The sequence below is a fragment of the Oryctolagus cuniculus genome, chromosome 5 (assembly GCF_964237555.1).
Source record: "Oryctolagus cuniculus chromosome 5, mOryCun1.1, whole genome shotgun sequence".
Taxonomy (NCBI): Eukaryota; Metazoa; Chordata; class Mammalia; order Lagomorpha; family Leporidae; genus Oryctolagus; species Oryctolagus cuniculus.
The window spans coordinates 24,815,747-24,839,432 of record NC_091436.1 but is presented as its reverse complement, the minus strand read 5'-3'; the positions used below and the strand labels follow the sequence as shown (position 1 = coordinate 24,839,432).

At 41.6% G+C, this 23,686-nt stretch overlaps 1 protein-coding gene across 10 annotated transcripts in view; it reads left to right on the top strand.

Moving 5' to 3' along the window:
- PHACTR2 (phosphatase and actin regulator 2) overlaps positions 1 to 23,686 on the top strand; it is a 321,121-nt gene that overhangs the window by 154,537 nt on the left and 142,898 nt on the right. For 2 of the 10 annotated variants that reach the window (XM_070073469.1, XM_008263586.4), the window contains exon 1: positions 22,899 to 23,155. The exons of 6 other annotated variants lie outside the window; for them this stretch is intronic. In XM_070073469.1, coding sequence (XP_069929570.1) covers positions 23,110 to 23,155 — 46 coding nt within the window. In that variant the 5' untranslated portion in view covers positions 22,899 to 23,109. Of the gene's footprint in view, positions 1 to 22,893; positions 23,156 to 23,686 lie in introns of those variants that run through there. 2 more of the 10 variants (XM_070073470.1, XM_070073472.1) reach the window with 2 other exon arrangements.

The following is a 23,686-nucleotide window of genomic DNA, read 5'->3' as shown; positions in this document are numbered from 1 at the left end:
TTGGGCCCTGCACCCCATGGGAGACCAGGAAAAGCACCTGGCTCCTGGCTCCTGCCATCGGATCAGTGCGGTGCGCCGGCCGCGGTGGTTATTGGAGGGTGAACCAACGGCAAAGGAAGACCTTTCTCTCTGTCTCTCTCTCTCTCTCACTGTCCACTCTGCCTGTCAAAAAATAAAATAAATAAATAAAAATAAAAAAAAACTCTAGTCCCAGTAAAGGAGTTGAACTATAAAAAAAAAAAAAACTATTTATTTAAAAGGCAGAGTTAGAGAAAGAGGAAGAGACAGAGAAAGGATCTTCCATCTGTTGGTTCACTCCCCAAATGGCCACAGTAGCCAGGACTGAGCCAGGCTAAAGCCAGATCCAGGAGCTTCTTCCGGATCTTCCATGTGGGTTCAGGGGCCCAAGCACTTTGACCATCTTCTGCTGCTTTCCCAGGCTCATTAGCAGGGAGCTGGATTGAAAGTGGAGCAGCCAGGACTTGAACCGGTGCCCATATAAGATGCTGGCATTGCAGGCAGCAGCTTAACCCATTACACCACAATGCCGCCCCCAACAAAGCACCTTTAAAGTTTTCCAAAGCTCTATTAATCCAGAATTTATAAATTAAATATACAGCAATTTTTTAAAGTTAAAACGAAATCCTTGAAACAACTGGATACGCTAGACTTTTTCTAAAACCAATTATCAGAAAATGTGAACATGGTTTATTAAATAAGGTTTATTGTTAGCTTTATTGACTATAGTTTTTAAGAGACAACTTTATTGTGCCTTTGCAAACAGGATACAGTCTTAAACTGTAAAAGCGTTCTGCACACATAGCTCTATGATACAGTGCAACATTATTCTGGTTACATAATTATTGAAATACTGTGAACCCCAAGAGCACAGGTGAAATAGCCAGAGAAATAGAATCCTGAACCATCTGAACAGATGATGGGTGAATCATTTTAGTGTGAATTTAGAAAATATGAAGAGGGGGAGGGACACATACATATGGCAGTCATGTGCAAAATACACCAAACACCTATTCCTTGTGAGACACGTGTAGTATGTGCTCTGTTCCTTGACATGTAGAAAGATACTTCAAAAGTTTACAGAGAGCACCTGCTTTGTGGCACAGTGGGTCAATCTGCAGCCTCTGACAATGGCATCCCACGTGGGAGATGCAGGTGGAGCCCCAGGCTCCTGACTTCCACCCACACCAGACCCTGCCATGATGGCCATTTGGGGAGTGAGCCAGTGAATGGAAGACCTCTTTCTCTCTCTCCCTACCACTCTCTGTAACTCTACCTTTCAAATAAATAAATAAATCTTTAAATAAAATCCTGCTTTAGAAAATGGAAGTTTGTAGGCCGGCGCTGTGGCTTAATAGGCTAATCCTCCGCCTGCGGCGCCGGCACACCAAGTTCTAGTCCCGGGCGGGGCACCGGATTCTAGTCCTGGTTGCTCCTCTTTCAGTCCAGCTCTCTGCTGTGGCCCGGGAGTGCAGTGGAGGAAGGCCCAAGTGCTTGGGCCCTGCCCCCCATGGGAGACCAGGAGAAGCACCTGGCTCCTGGCTTTGGATCAGCACAGTGCGCTGGCCGCAGCGCGCCAGCCTTAGCGGCCATTGGAGGGTGAACCAACGGCAAAGGAAGACCTTTCTCTCTGTCTCTCTCTCTCACTGTCCACTCTGCCTGTCAAAAAAAAAAAAAAGAAAAAGAAAAAGAAAGAAAAGAAAAAAGAAAATAGAAGTTTGTGGAAAAAAATGGAAGAGTATGTGTTTGATGCAAAACCAATTTTGAAATCTATCATGTTTCTTTCACAGTATGTATTTTCCACCTAACTTGCAACAAAATACTCATTTTTAATTCCATTTTTCCCCACAAATTTTTTTTAAAGATTTTTATTTATTTACTTGACAGGTAGAGTTACAGACAGTGACAGAAAGGTCTTCTTTCCATTGGTTCACCCCCAAAATGGCCGCTACGGCCGGTGCTGCAGCAGTCCGAAGCCAGGAGCCAGGTGCTTCCTCCTGGTCTCCCATGAAGGTGCAGGTGCCCGAGCACTTGGGCCATCCTCCACTGCCCTCCCGGGCCACAGCAGAGAGCTGGACTGGAAGAGGAGCAACCAGGACTAGAACCCGGCAGCCATATGGGATGCTGGCACCACAGGTGGAGGATTAACCTAGTGGGCCACCGCGCCGGCCCCTTCCCCACAAACTTTTAAAAATGCTCTTGTATTTACTAAGCACAGGTGAGTTTTGTTTTAAGTTCTCCCAAGGGAAAGAAACTCTGTGACTGCACACCAAAGATAAAGATGCTCAAGTTCTGCCTCTATTTCTGTACTGGTGGGATTCTTTTATTTAGTTTTAAAGATTTACTTATTTATATGAAAGAGTGACAGAAGGAGAGAGAGACCTTCTGTCTGCTCCTACTACAAGAGTGTAGCCAAATGGCCAAAACCAGGAGCCAGAGTTTTCTCAGGGTCTCCCACATGGGTGCAGGGGCCCAAGTGCAAACACTTGGGCCATCTTCTGCTTTCCCAGGAGCATTAGCAGGAAGCTGGTTGGAAGTTAGTGCCCCAAGGCCAGCCCCAAGGGTGGAATTCTTCTAGTTGATGCACATTGAGCCAGGATTTCTCATAGGAAATCTTATCGCAGTGCCTCGGGCCATGTTTTCCTCGTGGGCTGCGTGATGACCTGTGGCTGTTCCTGACACACATGTGTTTTTGTTTTTGTTTCACCCCTGGATGGCTTTCCTCTGAGCCAGGTCAGTTTTCAGTTCTTATCACAAAGCTCAGAGTTTTCAGGAATTCAGTGGTGCTGCTAATTCCTGCTGAGGATCGTGAGCAGCCCTGGTAATGCTTGAATAACCTGTGAGGTGGAAATAGCCAAGTGGTTTTACCAGAAATGGCAGATTTGCAGCCGGGAGCTGAAACCAGGCTGGCTGCCCACCTGCAGATAAGCCTTGGCAGTCACACCTGGACTGTCTAGGCTAAGCTGGTTCTGGGCGGGGATGGGATTGGGGGGACCCTTAGCAGGCACAGAACCCAGCACCCTGTCAGAACAGCCACATTATTTCCTGCCAGGTTGAGTGAAAGTTCCCTGGCAGACAGGAGAAAAGCACCAGGTGTTCCCATAGCCACCTCCTTCCCGCTGCAAGTTGTGACTGGCACAGGAGAGCTGCCCTGGCTTGTGAGCCGCGTGGCTGCTGTCTCCCTGCGGGAGCCTTTATCCTCCATGCCCTTGGACGCAAGGGTCTCTGATGTGGTCCCTCTGACTGAACTGTGCACCTTTGGAAACACAGCTGGCCCCAGAACACGACAGCAGGCAGGCTTGTGCTTAGAAACACAGGCTGCTTTGACATTTCCCTCCAGATTTGGGTAAAGCTGTTCTGAAGTATGTGACTTGGCCTTTCCATCCTTGTTTAATCAAGGCTGCTCTGTCTCCTGTCCATGAACTCCATCTTCCTGCTCTTAGTGCTTCTCCCGTGGTCTTGCTAAATCCCCTACCTGAACAGCCTGTGGAGATGGGTAAAGCAGAACTCTCCAGGCTGTTTGTTGTACTGCTCTGAAGACGCAGTCTACTGATAGCCTGAGAGAAGTCCTGCAGCTTCCCACATGCAAAGTTTATTTTGGGGAATAGTTTATATATGGAATAAATGGAATAGAATTGAGAATCCAGAAATAAAGTCTCACATATTTGGAATATTGATTTTCAACAAGGATGCCAAGACAATTCAATGTGGAATGAACTGTCTTATCAGCAAAGAATCTAAGGCAACAGAATTAAGAGGGAACTCTTCCTCATACCATATTTAAAAAGTTAACTCAAGATTAAAACTATTACATGCTTTGAATAAAAAAATAGAGGTAAATCTTTATGACCTGGGATTAGGCAATGGTTTCTTAACTATGACACTATAAGCATAAGAAACAAAAGAAAAAATAGATAATCTAGATATCAAACTGAAAAATTGTTTGTCTTGAAGGCTACCATTAATAAAAGACAACCAAGAAATTGTAAAATGTAAAAATGTAAATTTTATATCTGTTTTTGGCTTTTCTTGAGAATGTATAAAGAACAATTGAAATACCAGAATAGAAGGATAAATAGTCCTATATAAAATGTGCAAAGGATTTCAATAGACATTTGTCTTAGAATAAAGAAGAGATTTAAAAGGCAACCAGTACATGAAAAGATGCCCAACAGCATTAACCATCAGAAAAATTCCAATCAAAACCACAATAAGATACGACTTCATACCCCACACAATGGCTATAATCAAAGAGACAGATAAAAGCAAGTGTTGGCAAGGATATGGAGAGACTGGAATCTTCATATGCTGCTGGTGGGAATGTAAAATGATATAGCCACTTCAGGAAACATTCTTGTAGATCCTGAAATACTTGATCATGTAATTGCCGTTTTATCAACAATTCCATTGTTAAGTTTATACTCCAGGCCAATGTTGTGGCTCAGGAATTAAGCTGACATTTGCAACACCAACATCCTATGTGGTGCCAGATTGAGTCCCAGCTGCTTCACTTCTGACCTTGCTACCGGGTAATGTGTGTGGGAAGCAATGGAAAATCGCCCAAGTGCTTTAGACCCTGCCACCTGCATGGAAGACCCATGGGAAGTCTGCCTGTCATCTCCCCAGCCTTTGTGGCCATTTGGGTAGTGAACGAGCAGATGGAAGATCAATCAATCTTTCTCTCATTCTTTCTCTACTTCTTGCTCTCTAAGTCTCCCTTTCAAATAAATCTTTAAAAAATTTATACTGAAATGAAATCCTGTATTAAACAAAATATTAACCAAAAACTTGTATTTCAAGTTTATGGCAGCATTATTCAAAATAACCAATAAGTAGAAACAACCCAAATGTCCACCAAATTGATGAGTGGATAAATATAGTAAATCCATACAGTAGAATATTATTTGACAATAAAAAGAAATGAAATACTGATACCTGCTACAATGTGGATGACTTCCAAAAATACTAAGTAATGAAACAAGTAACAAAAGGATAAATATTGTATGACTCCATTTATATACAATGTCCAGAATAGTCCAATTCCAAGAGAAAAAGTGCATTAGTGGCTGCCTGGAGCTGGAGAGATTGTGGATAAATAAGGAGTGGGGCTAATGATACAAGGCTTCTTGTTGGGATGATAAAAATAGCATAAAATTGACTGTCATATTGGTCACATACTTTGTGAATATACTAAAAAGCATCCAGTTATATAATTTACATGAGTAAATTGTGTGCTATGTCAATTATATCTCAATAAGGATGATATTTAAAAATCTTAAAAAATGGATGAGTAGAGATATGGAAATAGTCATTAAGTATAAGTTCTCTCTGTATTTTTTCTCCCACTTTGCTTTCATCTGCCTTCCCAGATATTTCCAGGAGAGAAAACATCTGAAGCAAAGATTGTAACTCATAGTATGAAGCCACAGAATTTGCCAAAAAAATCTAGAGAGGAAAAGATGATTACAACAGAATGTTTATATTTGATTTGCTCTTGGTTCGTATTTCAGAATGAGCTTTTTACTTTGCACCATTGACCACATACTACCATCTCCATAGAGATGAAAGTCCTTTGGAATTTTTAGTAAAATGTCCTGTTTCTTGGCCACACATATTCACTGAGAATCAAGTGCAGATTTCACCAAAGTTGCTTACTACCAATAGTCACATGGGAGGTGGAAGAAAGCAGGGAGGCAGCAGAGAGGCTGTTTTCTCCTAGTTTGTGGCAAAATTTAGGTGGCTGTCAACATCAAAGGTACCACCATTTTCTGGACAAGCAGCCCACACCCCAGTATCTGGTCCCCACAGGGGTGGGCATAAATGGCCTGGGGCCACAGCTTGCAGCAACCAGACAGCCCTTCCAACATGAGAGCTCCCAGTGAGGTCATGCCATTTACTAAACATCTTAAGCTGATGACGGGGACAACTATTTTAAAGAAACATCAGTAGAGGGAAGAGTAAATCACAGGATAAAATACATTTGCTGGCTTTCTTTTTCAAACCAAACTGCAAGGAGACAACAGGCACAAGCGCAAGGTTGGCTGGTGGGATATGTCCTGAGATGTGTGCTTGATGTACTCCTGTCTAGACCAGGGACTTGCTCTGATTTATGTCCTGGTACACTCAATTCATGTCCTATGAGCCATTCTCACCTGTGACCTGAAGGCTCTCTCAAATCCTTCCCAGCTGCAATGCTCTTGATTGTATGACTTTTATCATCTGATCTAGATTTCTCTGGGAGATCCGTGCTAAATGAGGATCCAGGTAGGTGAATGAATGAATATTTCACTCAATGAGCTGATTAATGAATAGATGTCACCCTAGAAGAAGCAATTTCATGACTTTTTCACAGGCCTCTGGAGCTGTAACTGATTAGCATAGCATTTTTAATTAATGACTCAAATAGAAAGAACATGCCTATTAGTTTTGAACTCCACAAAACGAGGAGTACAACAGACATGTTAATCCACCAATTTAGATCCAAAAATTAACTGCCAGGTTCCAAAGGAACAGTTGCTTGGTTGACCACCATGGAAATCTAAATATTTAGAATGTTAGCTGACCATAAGTTCAATTTGAAACAAATTTGATGTGGTTCTTTTTTTTTTTTTTAAAGGTTGTGGTCTAATTTACATCCAGTAAAATAAATACAAAGCTACTAAAGACAACGACTCGATGAGTTGTACAATTGCATACATCCATGCAGCATTACCCCCTCATTCACATACACCTGTACACAAAAAGACCCTTCATGACCCTCAGTGAGTCCCCACCCACAGGCAACCTATTTTGAGCTCCTTGACCTCACATTAGCTTTTCTAGGCCCAGAGCTCTATATGTGGAATCTAGAATCATAGGATATGTACTCCTTTATCTGGCTCCTTTCACGGTAAATTAGTTTTGAGGGTCCTCCTTGCTGGTTTCTTTGTAGTTTCTCACAGGTTGAACTCCTGCGAAGGGACAAAGTTTAGCATGCAGGGTGTTAATTAAGAATCTCTCTCGGAACCAACAGCTTTGCAAAGAAGCCACGGGACGCAGGATTGAACAGAGGGAGAAGTGGAACTGTGAGGTGGCCCCAACACTTCAGCTGATCTCACTGGGAGCTCTCATGTTGGAAGGGCTGTCTGGTTGCTGCAAGCTGTGGCCCTGGCCATTTATGCCCACCCCTGTGGGGACCAGATACTGGGGTGTGGGCTGCTTGTCCAGAAAATGGTGGTACCTTGGGCAAGGCTTCCTGTTTCAGAAAAAGAAATCTCCTGGAAGAGGACTAAGAGCTGAGGGCTATCTTCCAGCAACACTCCAAGCACCTGGAGGAAATATACCCTTTATTTCTGAGAATGAATCTGGGCAGTACATTAGTGTTTTATTGCTGAGCAGTATTCCATTAACATGTGTACCACAATTTCATTTACCCATTCTTCTGCTGATAGACATTTGATCTATTCCAGTTTTTGGTTATTATCACTAAAGCTGCTATGAACATGGCTGCACAGGAATGTTTTTTAACATTTTAAAAACTTATATTTATTTGAAATACAGGGAGACTTCTCATCCTGCTGGTTTGCTCCTCAAATGCCCACAATGCCTGGGTTGGGTTAGGTTCAAGCCAGGGGACCCAACCACTTGAGTCAAAATCTTCTGCCTCTCATGGTGCACATTAATAGTAAACTGGGTTCTCTGATGCATGATGTGGGTATCCTGTGTAGTAACTTTGGCTATACCAGATGCCTGGACCCTGAACAGCTTTTTTGGTGGATATAGGTTTTCATTTCTCTTGGTTAAATGACACAAGTAGAATTTGTGAGACATAGAACAAGTGTATGTTTATAGAAACTGCCAGACAAAATTTCCAAATTCTAGAGTTTCGTTTTATACTCCCACCAAGAATGCAGGAGAGTCCAGTTGCTAGATACCCTTGACAACGCTTGGGATAGTTAGTCTTTTTAATCTTGGGAAAGACGTGAAAAGTTTCCAAGTTGGATTCTGCTTGGGTTAGAGTTTGGAATAAATGGATTTTGAATTTAAGATATTAAAAACCCACATAATTTAGCATAAATTTCAATAGAAAAGATCACATTTAACCCATTCACTTCCTTTGTTACTTTGGAGCTAAACCTCTATTTCTAAATTTATTTCAAAACCATTGTAGGCCGGCGCCGCGGCTCACTAGGCTAATCCTCCGCCTTGCGGCACCAGCACACCGTGTTCTAGTCCTGGTCAGGGCGCCAGATTCTGTCCCGGTTGCCCCTCTTCCAGGCCAGCTCTCTGCTGTGGCCAGGGAGTGCAGTGGAGGATGGCCCAAGTGCTTGGGCCCTGCACCCCATGGGAGACCAGGATAAGTACCTGGCTCCTGCCATCGGATCAGCACGGTGCGCTGGCCGCAGCACGCTGGCCGCGGCGGCCATTGGAGGGTGAACCAATGGCAAAGGAAGACCTTTCTCTCTGTCTCTCTCTCTCACTGTCCACTCTGCCTGTCAAAAAAAAAATAATAATAAAAGAAAAAAGAAAAAAACATTGTAAATTCTTGAACTTCAGGTTAAACCTAGACAGAGATTTAAAACTGAACCTGAAGTTGAAACTCACAAAGGATAAGGTTTTCCTCTATCTGACAATGAATTATAGCGCTCAGTTTCTTTATCCTAATATGTTCCTTCAATAAAGTATATTTAGATAATGTGCTTTAACAGTATTTTTTATGCATCAGTTACTCCATGCAAGACCATGTTCTAATTATTTCATATATATTACTGGTCAGTCTTCACAACTGATTTTGCTAGGTACTATTATTATTACCCTCATTTTAAAACATGAATAAATAATGGGAAAATATTAAGCTGCTTCATTCAGTCAAGAAATTTATTGATTGCTACCATCATGGAAGGAGATAAAACAGTAAACAAAAAAATCTATTTTTCTATGGAGCAATAGTAGGAGGAAGGATTGATCTATCTATCAACTGTCTACTGTTTACCTACCTATCTATCAAGAATGCACCATTTAACTCTTGGTGACTTTTCAGCACACTTTCATTATTTGGGATAGTAATTAAAAATATATAATGATGTATACTACACACTGGATGCCAAGAGTTGCAGCTCTGGGTCCAGATGATTGAAAGTCAAGAATGGATCACAAGTCACAGTCCTTAGGGCTTGAGCTCATACTTTGGGCTCTAACAGATTTAAGTGGCCCTAGGAACCACTTCTGCAATTCAGATATGCTGAGTATTGGTGGATAATTTGGTCTTGGAAGTGTAATATTTTTCAATGAAATATGATATAGGTTAAAAAACCACAATTTTTGACATATGAACTATATTTTCTCTTAGCTATTGGCTACAGTTTACCATCTGGCCCTGGCTGTCTCTAAATGCATGGGGCAAGTGTTGGGTTGACCATCTGAGCTGCAAAGATGTCTTCTTGTTCCATGCTGTTATCTCTTTCTTGACTCATACATTGATGTCTCATATCTCTTATTCCCTCTCGTTCTCCATTTCCACTTGATAAACCATTCTTTCCTTTAATCCTCCCTAGATTAGTTGTCTATTATTGCCTAACAATATTACCATACATTTAGCAGTTTTAGTTATCTCTCATCTGGGGAGTAAAGTTTAACAGGGTTCTCCACTAAGGGTGTCAGGATCTCACAAGGGTACTGTCAGTATCTCAGTCGGGGCTGTGGTCTCATCTAAGGCTTGGCTGAGTGAGGTCACTGTTCCAAGCTCACGCAGTGGCAGCAGTGTTCTGCTTCCCACAGACTGCCTGAACGAGGCTGGGTTTCTTGATGGCTGTGAGCCGGAGCTGCCTTCTGTTCCTTACCTCCTGGCCTTCTCCACGGCATCTCACAGCAGGGCAAGCTTCTTTTTCAAACATAGGAAGGGAGTTAGCATCTCTAAACAAGACCTGTGTTACAATCTTAGATGGCACAACCATGTACAGCTCCTGCCTAGTATTTAACAAGGATTGAGTCCAGCACCAAAATCCAAGGGTGCTCAAGTCCCATTTGTACAGTGGTGTATTTGTACATGATTCATGCACACTCTCCTAAGTCATCTTGAGATGACTTACAATACCTGATACAATGTAAATGCTGTGCAAATAGTTATTTAGGGAATAATGACAAGGAAAAACCTTGTACAGTTCCAGTACAAACGCATTTTGTTTTTGTTTTTAGTATTTTTAATTCAATGTTGGTTGAGTCTGAAGATGCAGAGCCCATGGATCCAGAGGTCTGACTGTACGAATAATCACCTACTCTTGGTAGTTAGAGGAAAGTCCCAGATCCCACTCACTCTCAAGAGGCGGGGCTTATATAATGACTTGAATACCAGGGGTCTTTTCAGTCTCTGACCATCACACCCCCAATGTTGAGATACATTATTGTAGTACTTCAGTTAATCAAGTATTTCCTTCCTCCACAAGCAGAGTAAACTGAAACCCTCTCTCAAGCTTGCTTGTTGTATACAGTGATTTTTCTGCTAATGAATGTCCCAGTTTAGCCTTAGCACTACCGTATTTCAGCCAAATCAATTTTTAACAAGACATAGGCTGATTAGCTCAGAAGAGAAATTGAACAGAGCTCCAACTGGAACATTGAAAACTTAAATTTAGTAGGTGCATTTAGTAGGTGCATATTAAATGTGGTTATGTCAGTATTTAGATTCTATGTATTCTCAGCTGCTGCATCAAAAAGCTTAAATAGTCCTCTGGTTTGCTGTTGACATGGCTGTTTTACTGATAGCACTGACACTAACCCTGCCCACAGCACTTCTGCATCCTCCGGTTCCTTTTCCTATTTGCTCTGGTACCCAAAGATGGAAACAGTGCACTGATGCTGATCAGATCCATTTGTATATAGAATACAAGGCATTTACCACATGCTGACTCTGACCTGGTGTCAAAATGGTGAATCAGACATGGCCTCCAACTGACTCAGTCTGTGAGCGAAACACATGAGCGAGAGCCATGGAATAAGTTCCACTGAGGAGGGGGTTGTATGGAAATAAATAGATTAAGAGCCCAGAGTACTTAGCATCTAAGTGGATGCTTCTTAGAAAACAAAATAGAACAGAAGTAGAGGCCAGATATTGAGAGTCAGTCGACCCAAGTTGACAGGAATAATAAAACCTTGAGGGAGCATGAATCCTTTAGAGAGTGGTGGACAGAGATAGAGGCTTGAGACCCAAGGCTTTAGATAAACCTAGATAGAAGATGGGAAGAAAATAAGTCATGAATTTTAAGTAACTGCAGTGTTGGCAAGCTGTGAAATAAAGCCTCACTCTTCAGACGGCAATATCAGTTTTCAGGTACTAGATATTTCTGTATTGCCATAAATAATGGAATACAACTAAAATATTCATAGTGCTTTCGCATAAAATGAACAATTCTAGATAAAGTAAGGTACTGCTTAAGATGAATTCAAAGAAATTACCACCCCAAAATTGCAGACCCAAGTGGGAAGTCCATATTGATGTTGACTATTATATTAAAATGTGAGTTTTGTATTCAGCATTGATTCACAGAAATAAATCATGATGGTGTCATAGGTTCACAAAACAACATTGTATACACACCCATAAAGAAGAAATCAAATAATCTGAAAAAATGGTGGAATCCTTGGAGCTTTCTGCAGGTTTTGGAATATTTACAGCAAAGCAAAATCAACAGCATTTTCTCCTGCAAATGTACACACACATATACACACTTATATGTATAATTGTGTATGCATACATATGTATATATACACACATTAGTACACATCATGAAGTTTGTGGAAAATTGAATTAAAAGTTAAATTTTGAAATCTATGCTTTTAAAGTACAACACTAATTTTGCAAATAAAAATCTTTCAGATGAAGATTGCTTCTTATTCTGCACTGGGTCCTTTTCTAATTTGTAAGAATTTCAATTGTGTATTCTTAAAATGGAAAGTCCTCTACTTAGAGAACTTGGGGAATGAAAATCCTTCAGTAAAAGAATTCATTGCATTGGTGAGTGTGTGTAGATTTTAAATGCCAATATTTCAAGTGTGTTTTGTATGTCTACTTCTTAATTGTGTGATTATATGATTTTTCCCTAAATAAATCTTGTTTTGATGAAAGATTAAGTCAGAACACCTGCAAGCTGCATGGTTCCCTCCCTTCTCAGCTCCCATCTTTATCACCTGTTTGAAGAATGTGTCAACTTTCCCTAATTGAGAAGTAATTTGCAGTTACTGAAATCCATTTTATATTAAAAAGCTTCTTCAATATGTGCAACAGTCCCTAGTGGGTTGTTTTACTTGGAGGCATTTCTTAGGTTTAGATTTACATCTATTGAAACTAAGTGTGTTTTTAGGAACTAACCTTATAGCTTTTTTTTTTTTTCTGGTTTAAAATTCCAGGAACTTAAAAATAAAGAGCAATTGAAGTTCAATCTGTTAAATGTAAGAAACTACTCATTTTGTTTGTGATTCCCTTAAGATGGCATTTGGAGCTTTAAACATACCATTGTACTACAAATAAGAATGTGACAGAGATATTTACCCTGTAGGAAATAAAAATAAGCAGCAGTGGTTTTTCATCTATTTTCCATTTCAGAATGATGAGCTGTTTAATAAAAATGACAGTTGCCTAAATAACACTAAAAATGAATTTATATTTTTCCCTGAATACAAAATAAGTTTTAAATTCACCCTTCTAGTAGTGATGTTTCAGTTCTTAGAACTACCAGGTAGCTCTTTTTTTCATCTTGAATTGTCTTCACCTATATTCTAATTCGCTTAAAATACTGAGAGTGCCAGTTCTGTGGCACAGCAGATTAATCCTCTGCCTGCAGCACTGGCATCCCATATGGGCACCAGTTCTCGTCCTGGCTGCCCCTCTTCCAATCCAGCTCTCTGCTGTGGCCTGGGAAAGCAGTGGAAGATGGCCCAGGTTCTTGGGCCCCTTCACCTACGTGGGAGACCCGGAGGAAGCACCTGGCTTCTGGCCATCTGGGGAGTGAACCAACAGACGGAAGACCTTTCTCTCTGTCTCTCCCTGTCACTGTCTGTAACTCTACCTATCAAATAAAATCTTAAAATACTGAGCCTGCCCTTGCTTTTCACTCATGTGGGTAAATGAATGGACTGGGCATTCCAAAGCAGTGAACCCCTCACCTGATTTTCATTCCTATTTCATTGATGCACTTGTGTTTTTATTCCCTTTCTCATTCTGTTCTCTTTTTTCCCCTTTTTTCTTTTCTTTCATCTTTTAAGTTTCAATAATTTAATACTTACTCAACTCCTTTGTGTGATTAAATTATTTCTCCCTGGATAAATCTTTTTGTTGATGTTTTTTGTAAATAAGCACAGTTAATCACCTCACCCCAGTTAGAATGGCTCTTATACAAAAATCAGCTGGTGAGGGTGGCGAGGATTTGGGGAAAAAAGTACCCTAATCCACTGTTGCTGGAAATATAAACTGGTACAGCCACTGTGGAATCAGTATGGCGATACCCCAGAAATCTGAAAGTAGATCTGTCATATGACCCAGCCATCCCACTCCTGGGGATTTACTCAAGGGAAATGAAATCAGCATATGAAAGAGTTATCTGTACCCCCATGTTCATTGCAGCTCAATTCATAATAGCTAAGATATGGAATCAACCCAGATGCCCATCAACTTGTGACTGGATAAAGAAATTATGGCATATTTACACTAAGGAATACTACTCAGCAGTAAAAAAAAAATGAAATCTTGTCTTTAACAATGTAATAGATGTAACTGGAAACCATTATACTTAGTGAAATAAGCCAATCCCAAAAATACAAATACCATATGTTCTTCCTGATCTGTGGTAATTAATAGAGTACCAAAAATTTAATGTATTAGAGTGAAATTAACATTTTGAGATTTGATGATTGTTTACAGCCCTTGTGCCTACGGTTGAAGAACGATGCCTTTTTCTTTTGACTCCTATTTGTTGAACTCTTTACTTAGTGTAGGGTTAATCTTATGAATATAAAGTACACTGAAAATAGATCTTTGTAAATATTGAGTGGGAATAGGAGAGGGATGAGGAAGAAGGGTTGGAGCCTGGGTGGGAGGGAGGTATAGTGGGAAGTATCACTATGTTCCTAAATATATGAAATACGTGAATTTTGTATTCCTTAAATAAAATTTTAAAAAATAGTAAGTACAATTAAGGCTCTAAATATATGTCTTCACCACATTAGCTTCACCACACATGTGTTGTAGTACTTTCACTGTTTAGTTCTAAGCATTTTGTAAATCTCTATTTGATGTTCTCACATTATTTAGGAGTTTAGTGGTTTTTTTTTCTTCTTTAGTTTCCAGAAATGTGTGAGAGGGGTTTTTGTTTCTGTTTTTAATGATACTTTTCTTGTTGTTTACTAATTTAATTATTTATTGTCAGAATTGAAAATTTCTTTTTTTTTGATCATTAAAGCATTTTATTTTTTTATTTAGTAAATATAAATTTCCAAAGTACAGTTTATGGATTACAATGGCTTTCCCCCCTCATAATTTTCCTCCCACTAGCACCCCTCCCATCTCCCGCTCCTTCTCCCATTCCATTCACATCAAGATTCATTTTCAATTATCTTTATATACAGAAGATCAATTTAGTATATATTAAGTAAAGATTTCAACAGTTTGCACCCACATAGAAACAAAAAATGTAAAATACTGTTTCAGTACTAATTATAGCATTACTTCACATTGGACAACACATTAAGGACAGATCCCACATGAGAAGTAAGTACACAGTGACTCCTGTTGTTGACTTAACAATTTGACACTCTTGTTTATAGTGTCAGTAATCACCCTAGGCTCTAGCCATGAGTTGCCAAGGCTATGGAAGCCTTTTGAGTTCACCAACGTCGATCTTATTCCGAAAGGGTCATAGTCAAAGTGGAAGTTCTCTCCTCCCTTCAGAGAAAGGTACCTCCTTTGATGGCCCCGTTCCTTCTACTGGGATCTCACTTGCTGAGATCTTTCATTTAGTTTTTTTTTTTTTTTTTTTTTTTTTTTTTTTTTTTTTTTTTTTTGCCAGAGTGTCTTGGCTTTCCATGCCTAAAATACTCTCATGGGCTCTTCAGCCAGATCCGAATGCCTTAAGGGCTGATTCTGAGACCAGAGTGCTGTTTAGGATATCTGCCATTCTATGGGTCTGCTGTGTATCTCACTTCCCATGTTGGATCGTTCTCTCCCTTTTTGATTCTATCAGTTAGTATTAGCAGACACTAGTCTTGTTTGTGTGATCCCTTTGACTCTTAGTCCTTTCATTATGATCAATTGTGAACTGAAACTGATCACTTGGACTAGTGAGATGGCATTGGTACATGCTACCTTGATGGGATTGTATTGGGATCCCCTGGCACGTTTCTAACTCCACCATTTGGGGCAAGTCCGATTGAGCATGTCCCAAATTGTACATCTCCTCCCTCTCTTATTCCCACTCTTGTATTTAACAGGGATCACTTTTCAGTTAAAATTTCATAATGCAAATTCTTAAAATTGATTGAGATTTCTCCTATGATTGGGCATTTATGAAATGTGCAGTTGCTTTTTCCTGAAGACATCAAGCATGTCAGTTGGAATGTTCCAGTCCATACCTTTAAAAGTGTTTTGCTTTCTTGATCACTATTATGTCTACATGGTGTGGTGTGTTTAAAGCTCTCCTTGTTAATGTGGATCTGTCCTTTTATCCTTCTAATTTTGTTTTTGCTTTACATATTTAAATATTCTGATGTTAGGGGGGTACTAGTTGGTAATTTGTATATCTTGCTAGATTATTATTTTTATCATAATAGATCCCCTTATGCTATTTATTGTTTTGCCTTTGATTTTAATCTAGTAATATTGATATACCAGTTTTCTCTTGATAAGCATTTGCTTGGTGTTTATTTTTCATACTTTTATTTTCAGCTTCTGCTGTTAGGGTGTAGCTCCTAAAATTGACTGAAAGATGTATTTCTGCTTTTTCCAATCTTTTAGTCTCTGTCATCAGATAAGAAAACCCACTCCTTTCACATTTATTGAGATTACTGATTTGGGTATATCTTGACCATCTTAATTTGTGTCACTATTTTTAGCATGCTCTTTAAATTTTTTTCCTCTCTATTTTCTCATCATTTGGATTGGTGAAGTTTCCTTTAATATCATTTCTGCTTTGGAATTTCATTGTATTTTTCTTATTTAAAACTAACTTTTTTCTAAGAAAGTCTAAAACTATTTAGTATATCAAGACCCAGACCTTAACATATGTTCGATAATCACCATCTGCCTCTCCAGTCTGCACACTCCATAGCTGTTTGCATTCATCATTATTTCATCTCTTTCTGTTCTCCCTGCTGCTTCCTCTATCCCACCTCTACCTCTGGGCCCATTCTATTTCTTCCTGAGGAATCCCCTGTAGAAATTTTTAGTGATTAACCATTTTCAGTGAATGATTGATTTAGTGAATGATTGTTTACCTGGATGTGGAATTCTAAGTTGACACTTTCCCATCATGCTAAGAAAATATAATTCTGTTATGTCATTGAATTTATTGTAATTTCTTAAAGTGATACCTGTATTTTCTGCCTAATACTTTTAAATTTTTTCTCTTTGCTTTCAATAATCAATTTTATTAGAACATGTGTAGGCATAGACTGTTTCTCCCCCCTTGGTTTCACATAGGATTATTTTCCTTCTTCACTTGCATGAATTCTGGACATCTCAAGACTCAATTTTCTACCCCAAAGCTGCTCCACTTACTGTTGGCTCAGTCTTAATAAACAGCAACTTAATCCTTCCAATGACTCAGAAAAAAATGTTGAAATAATCTTTCCTTCTTTTCTTTTCTCCCATTATCTATATTCAATCTATGAGGAAGTTGAGCTCTACCTTAAAAATGTATCCAGGGGCAGATGATGTGGTGCTGTGGATTAAACCACCACTTGGAATGTCTGTGCACATCCCATATTGAGATAGCAGATGGACGATCTCTTGCTGTCTCCTTGTCTCTCCCCATCCCCTACCCCGTGCGTGTGTGTCTCTTCCTCTCCCCATCTGTTTAAATCAATAAAAGTAAATAAATGACTTAAGTTTTGAAAACCCCATCATTGTTTCCCCAACCCTCTTGTTGTAAAAGCCAAAGTCTTTATGGTCACCTACAAAGCTCTGTGTGGTTTGTTATCCCTTTCTCTTCCTCTCTGCCTCCCTATCAACTCCAACTACACTGGCCCCCTTTTGTTCTTCAAACATCCACGCTGCTCTTATATTAACCAATCTGTCTGTTTGAAACATCTTCCCCCAGACAGCCATGTGGGGAATTCCATTACCTCTTTTGAGTTTTTGCATAAACACCATCTTCTCAGGGAAGTCTGTTGTGATCACCGCAAACCAGTCCAATTTCTCTTAGCTATTCTATTTATTTCATAGCACTTTTCATCTCCTAAATAGCTATAAAATTTATGAGCTTAACTGTATTGGCTGCTTATTTTATGTTCTTTCATTAGAATGTAAGCTCTGCAAGTGCAGGTATTTTTACTTTTTTTTGTAATTCTACATCTCAAGTACCTGGAACAGAGACTGGTATACTAGAGATCCATAATAAATATTTGTTGAATGAATGATGAACCAATGAATGAATTTTTGGTACTATAGAGCTATCATATATATATTTTTTTTTTCATCGAATAGCCATGCAATGGAAGACTACTGAGAACACAAAGAAACAAAATACTGGTATATAGAGCAACATGTAGGAATATAAATAACATTAAGTAAGAAAAAGCCAGATAGAAGAAAAAACTGCATATGTTGTTCTATTTATATGAAATTTTAGAAAAGTCAAAACTAAGCATGGAAAGCAGGTCAGTAGTTGCCTGAGCTGGGAATGGGATGGAATTAACTGCAGAAGGATTGTGTAGGGTTCTCAGAGTTTTCTGAAATTTGTAGTGGTGGTTGAACTACATATTTACTAAAATATGTTGAACTCTTTCCTTGAAGTGGGTACATTTTAGGTTTTTTAAACTTATCCCTCAGAAAATTAAAAGCAATAAACATAGAAACAATACTGACTGTTATATTGTCAGCATTTACTATTTAATTTAGGAAGCTGAGGCATTCAGCTTTGTGTGGGAAAGAAGTGGATTCAGTAATGATAAAGTTCAGGGCCTTCCTGTGCCTTCCTGTACCTGACTTCCTTAACACCTGGAGTGATCAAGCTTTCAGCAGAGTCCTCACGGTTGTAGTCACTTAGCTGTGAGCTGCAATTCACACCCTCTGCCATACTTCCAGCATCCACACTCCACCAGACTCAGCTCTCTGCCTCACTTATCCTCATGCCCATGAGGTGCCATGCCCAGGGGAGGTCCTCATTCAGTTCTAGTTGAATGACTAGGTTTTTTAATGAATTTTTAAAAAAGATTTATTTATATGAAAGACAGTTACAGAGGAAGAGAGGGAGAGGCAGAGGGAGAAATCTTCCATCTGTTGATTCAATCCCCGAATAGCTGCAACAGCCAGAGCTGGGCCAGCCAGAAGCCAGAGGCAAGGAACTTCTTCCAGGTCTCCCACGTGGGTGCAGGGATCCAAGCACTTGGGCCATCTACCACTGCTTTCCCAGGTGCGTTAGCAGGGAGCTGGAAGTGGAGCAGCCAGAACACGGACTGGCGTCCATGTGGCATGCTAGTGCTGCAGACAGCAGCTTAACATGCTGTGCCACAATTATGATGCCTGAGGAGGTGTTTAAGAGTGGCATGCAAAGGAAAATTACAGTCACTGGTAGACTTGATATTCTATAGAATCAGTACACTGTTGCCAAAATCATACATATATCCTCAGGTGGATTTTTTGGTTCATATTTGAATTTGCTACCCTTAAGGAGATAATATAAATGCTTATTTTATTATCATGCATGCATTGAGCCACTGTTTGTGCCAGAATTTTTATTAGTTCTAAGGAGAGATGTAGTGGCTAATAAAACAGTGATTGTGACCTTACTTTAAGCAATTATTTTGTGTAAACTGGGCGGTTATCAAAGATACAGTTAAGGCCGGCGCCGCGGCTCACTAGGCTAATCCTCCACCTTGCGGCGCCGGCACACCGGGTTCTAGTCCCAGTCGGGGCGCCGAATTCTGTCCCGGTTGCCCCTCTTCCGGGCCAGCTCTCTGCTGTGGCCAGGGAGTGCAGTGGAGGATGGCCCAAGTGCTTGGGCCCTGCACCCCATGGGAGACCAGGATAAGTACCTGGCTCCTGCCATCGGATCAGCGTGGTGCGCCGGCCGTGGCGGCCATTGGAGGGTGAACCAATGGCAAAGGAAGACCTTTCTCTCTGTCTCTCTTTCTCACTGTCCACTCTGCCTGTCAAAAAAAAAAAAAATACAGTTAACGATTGTTTTCCACAGATTTTCATGAATAAATTAAAGATAGTTCATTTTATAGCAGTTATCAGAGTTTCAAGCACTATGGATGAATAAGTTGTTGTGCTTTTGCAATGAAGCATAGCGAATTACCGTCACTTTTCTTCCTAGGGTGAAGGGAAAGTTTTTGGAGAAGGAAATTCCACCACCACCCCTTGAGATCTTTATTTTCCAGCACTCAATCACTAAGTAAGCACACGAGCACACGTGAGCCACACCACGCCCTCTGCAGGGACTGGCTCAGGGCGGGGCACAAGCGAGGTATTTTGTTAATCCTTTTAGCTTGAGTGAGCAGAAGAAGGAAAACGCAGGAAATAAATCATATAAAAATATGCGAACAATAGGAAAGAAAAGCTTGTCTCTCAGGTTCATTTCCTGTTCTGTCGTCTAATACTTGTGGAATGCAATCTTCTCTTCTGCCAATGCTTCATATAATTTGAATGTCCAGAACTGTCATTCTTAACAGCAGTTCTCTTTTGTCTTTTGATATTATCATGTTAAAATTAGTATCTGCCATTGTTAAAAGATACACTAAGCACTTTCTGTAGTTGCAACCGCATTACAGTAACATTTTAAAAGGTAAACACTGGTTATATATCCAGAATTTCAACTGGAAACATAATACTCAGTAGAAGTTTAGGCTCATTTCTGCCGTACCTTTTATCTAAAAGACATGATCAATACCAGTGTCACTTTGAGCATCCCAGCTGGGTGAGCTTATTAACTCCCACATCAGAAAACCAGTGAAATCTGTGTGATAGGGTAGAGGCTGGAAAACCTCAGGAACAAATCACAGAAGTTCTTTCAGGGACAGAAAAACACTTAGACTTTTCAGTGGAAAAATCAGTAGATGCCATTGTTCTACATTTTTCAGGAAGATTTAATGTGAACTATTCCTGAAATTCAGTCATGATATGACTTAAGGGCAGTGAATTAGAAAAGACAAAAGCAGTGTTGGGGTGGATGCTTGGCACAGGGGTTAATGTGATGCTTGGGACACCTGCGTTTCATAGAGTACCTGAGTTTGAGTTCTTTCCTTTGGCTTCCAATCGTAGCTTCCTGCTCATGTGAACTCTGGAATAATAAAATCCCTTAAAATCTTAGGTCATGGCTCACGTTCTTGGGTTGTAGACCTGGTTTGAGTTCTGGGCTCCCAGCATGGGCCTGGCCCAGCCATGGGTGTTTGGGACGTGAGGGGAATGAAACAGCAGATAGACAACCTCTGTCTCTGATTCTGCCTTTCAATAAATCAATAATTAAAATAGTGATGTGTGGAAGGTGGTGTATACAGGCGCTTAGGGCAAATTGTTAAGTTTCAAGGAATTTTGTAAGCTGGTTGACATTAGGTTTGCTCCAGGTTGGTAGCTCAGAGAATCAGCCATTGTGGGAGTATTTACATCATGGAGATTGGCAAACAATACAAATCAGCAAGCAGCCTTGCGCTTGCCCCTGTCTCCTCACAGCACACACCAGTTGTTAAGCATTTACCAGGCTATCACCAGGTTAAAGACTGGGACCAAAGAGATAACTGCTGAAGAATTGTGGACAGATGCAGATAACTTCCTCGGAGCTCAGTTTTGGCACTGATTTTGCTTAGCATTGTTATAAATTCCCTAGAAGGGGGTCATACACAGAGAAACGTCCATATTTTTCAGCTGACGTTAAGTGTTTCCAGAGTTAAACTATATACTTATGGGAGGAACACCCAGAACTCATATTAAAACTATGTGAGAGGTAGTAAGGCAAGAGTCAGGCAATTTGGGGGAAAATCATGTTAAAATACCCTTGTTAGATGATAATTTCTAATCTTTATGTTGTGACCTAGAAATGCAATTTAGGGACTTCTGTGGCCTTTTTCTGTGTTCGTTAGTGTAGCTCCTTAGCTCTGCTGAAAAGGCCTCTTGAGTCCCCGAGAGAAGAGCTGGAAATAGAACAACGGTGCCACCATTATAAAGAAACCTTAGTGCACACTCGTACCTCTGCAGTTTTGGTTGCCAGGCTTGGAGGATGATGTGAAGGAATGGGAAGTTTCAGAGAGCACGGTGTAATCTGCTCTGGGGAGCCCAAGGGTCCCAGACGAGGCGAAAGGTTGTGTTAACCAGCAAATCCTGCAAGGTCTCGAGGAAGGTGAATGAGGATGTGTCGAGCCAACCCTGAGAAACTAGAGCTGTGCAGCACCAGTGGGAGTGTGACATTCACCGGTGGAATGTGTTTCCCAAACACAACATTTTTGTACTTTATAAAGACATCTAGTTAGGATTCATTTCATTGTCTTAATTAAAACTCCTGCTTTGGTTAAAATCCTGTTTCATTTAGAAGATCAGGATTTCCTGAGAGTGAATGAGACAAGTGAGGTAGATCATTGATCTACTTTCCTGGGGAAAGATCTTCCTTGCAATAGAGGGTGGACTCTTTGAGCGTGAGAAAATAGGGCAATATACTCAACTATGATGAAACAGCCAAGTGTTCTTCAAAAAAATGAAACGAGGAACCGCATGATCTTAGTACAGACTTTAAAAAAGAATGCTTCCCATATTTAAAACAATTAGGTTTTCTTCTACAACACATACTAGATACTTTTTTAATAGTTCAAAGTTGAATGTTTAGGGTAAACTAAATGTTGCACTTTTCCATTTTTAGTTTTTAATGAGACGAGTGCATTCAGAAAAGTGCAGGAATCAAACCTTTCCGAAAAGGGAACACGTTTCTGGGACCACTGTCCAGCCCAGTGGCCATTGTGGGGGTAGGGCATCCACAGGGCTCTCCACAGCTGTGCATCGCAGATACTAAGATTGTTTATCTGTATTCACTTTTTTTTTTTTTAAAGAAAACTGAAATTTAATAGGATATGATAGTAGGGTTTAATTTAGTTTTCAGGGAATGGCAGCTTCTAAATTACTGTTCCTACTGGCCTGTTTTGTGTACTGGAGACACCTCGGGTCGCCCTGATCCGTCTGGACTGCAGCGTGGGAGGCGAGCATCCGCGCTGGGAGCAAGGTGCTTGCGGAGGCCACGCCACCCCACCGTGGCTGAACCCCTCAGGTTTGCTGTCCAGCCTCGCCAAAGCCATCGGCGGCGTCGCTGTTGCAATCCCATTTGGGAAAAGGAAGCTGGTGTTTGCAACGGGGGTGGGGGGGACACGGCTCCCGACAGTGGGCCATACCGCTCAGAGAACTTCGGTCAGGAGCTAACTTTCAAGCAACAAATTTTCTGAAATTAAGTACCGTGACTAAGTACTTTAATTCCCTTTCTTCCAGGCCTGGAGGATCATTTGACACTGAACCTTTTACAGGAAAGTTGAGCGGGCTGAGTCCGAGCTGTCTAACCGCCCCGAGCGGGTGCGGGTCTTCCAGCGCCCCCAGGGCTGCGGCTGCGCCAGCCCCGGCCTCCCCCACCCCCACCCGCAGCCTCTGCGCCCGCCCGCACCCCTCCCCCTCCCCTTCGCCCCCCTCCTCCCGGTGACCTCTGACCCCAGCTAATCTGCATAGAGGAATGACAGGCATCCGCTGGGCTGGATCCGCCGCGCCGGCTGCGGCCGGCCGGGCTGGGAGACCCACGCGGGGGAGAAGGTGAGGGGACCGGGCGGGCGGCTCGGCACAGGCCGCGAAATGAGCGCCCGCAAAGCCGTGTGGGAGCGGCCCCCTGATCGAAGGACCGAGAGAGCCTCGTGATCGCTGGAGCTGGCCCTGCGACCCCAGCCATGGGCCAGACCTCGGTCTCCACGCTGTCCCCGCAGCCCGGCAGCGGTGAGTCGGGGCGCGCGCGAGGCGCTCCCGCCGCGCGGCGCGGGGCGAGCTGCGGGGGCCCCTGGGACCGCCGGGGCTGGTCGGCTCGGCGGGTTCCGCTCGGACCCGGCCAAGTCGCTGGGAGAAACCCCAGAGGTAGTGCTCGCCAGATTCTTTGTCGTGCACGGTGGAATGCCTTTTGGGAGCCGGCCGATGCTACCTTAAAGGCGCAGGCTCCATTTTTTTTTTTCTTCTTGTGCAAGATGCCTCGCCTTTGGTGTGGATCCAAACTCCCGGGGAGCCAGAAACTTACGAGAAACGCATTTGAGTATGGCTGTGTTTTTCACGCGCGAAACTTAGAGCTAGAGAAGCTGGCCAACAGGTCTTTCTGTGTTTACGCCTGGCTCCCCGGCTGCCCAGCCCGGGGCTTTCAGGCTGGCCCACTGATTTATGGTTTGTTATTCGGACGGGAGGGAGTGCCGTTTGCCTTCCCCTTGCCTGGCAGGACCCTGAGCCCGGCACAGCCAGCCGCCCCCGAAAGGCGCGGTTCTC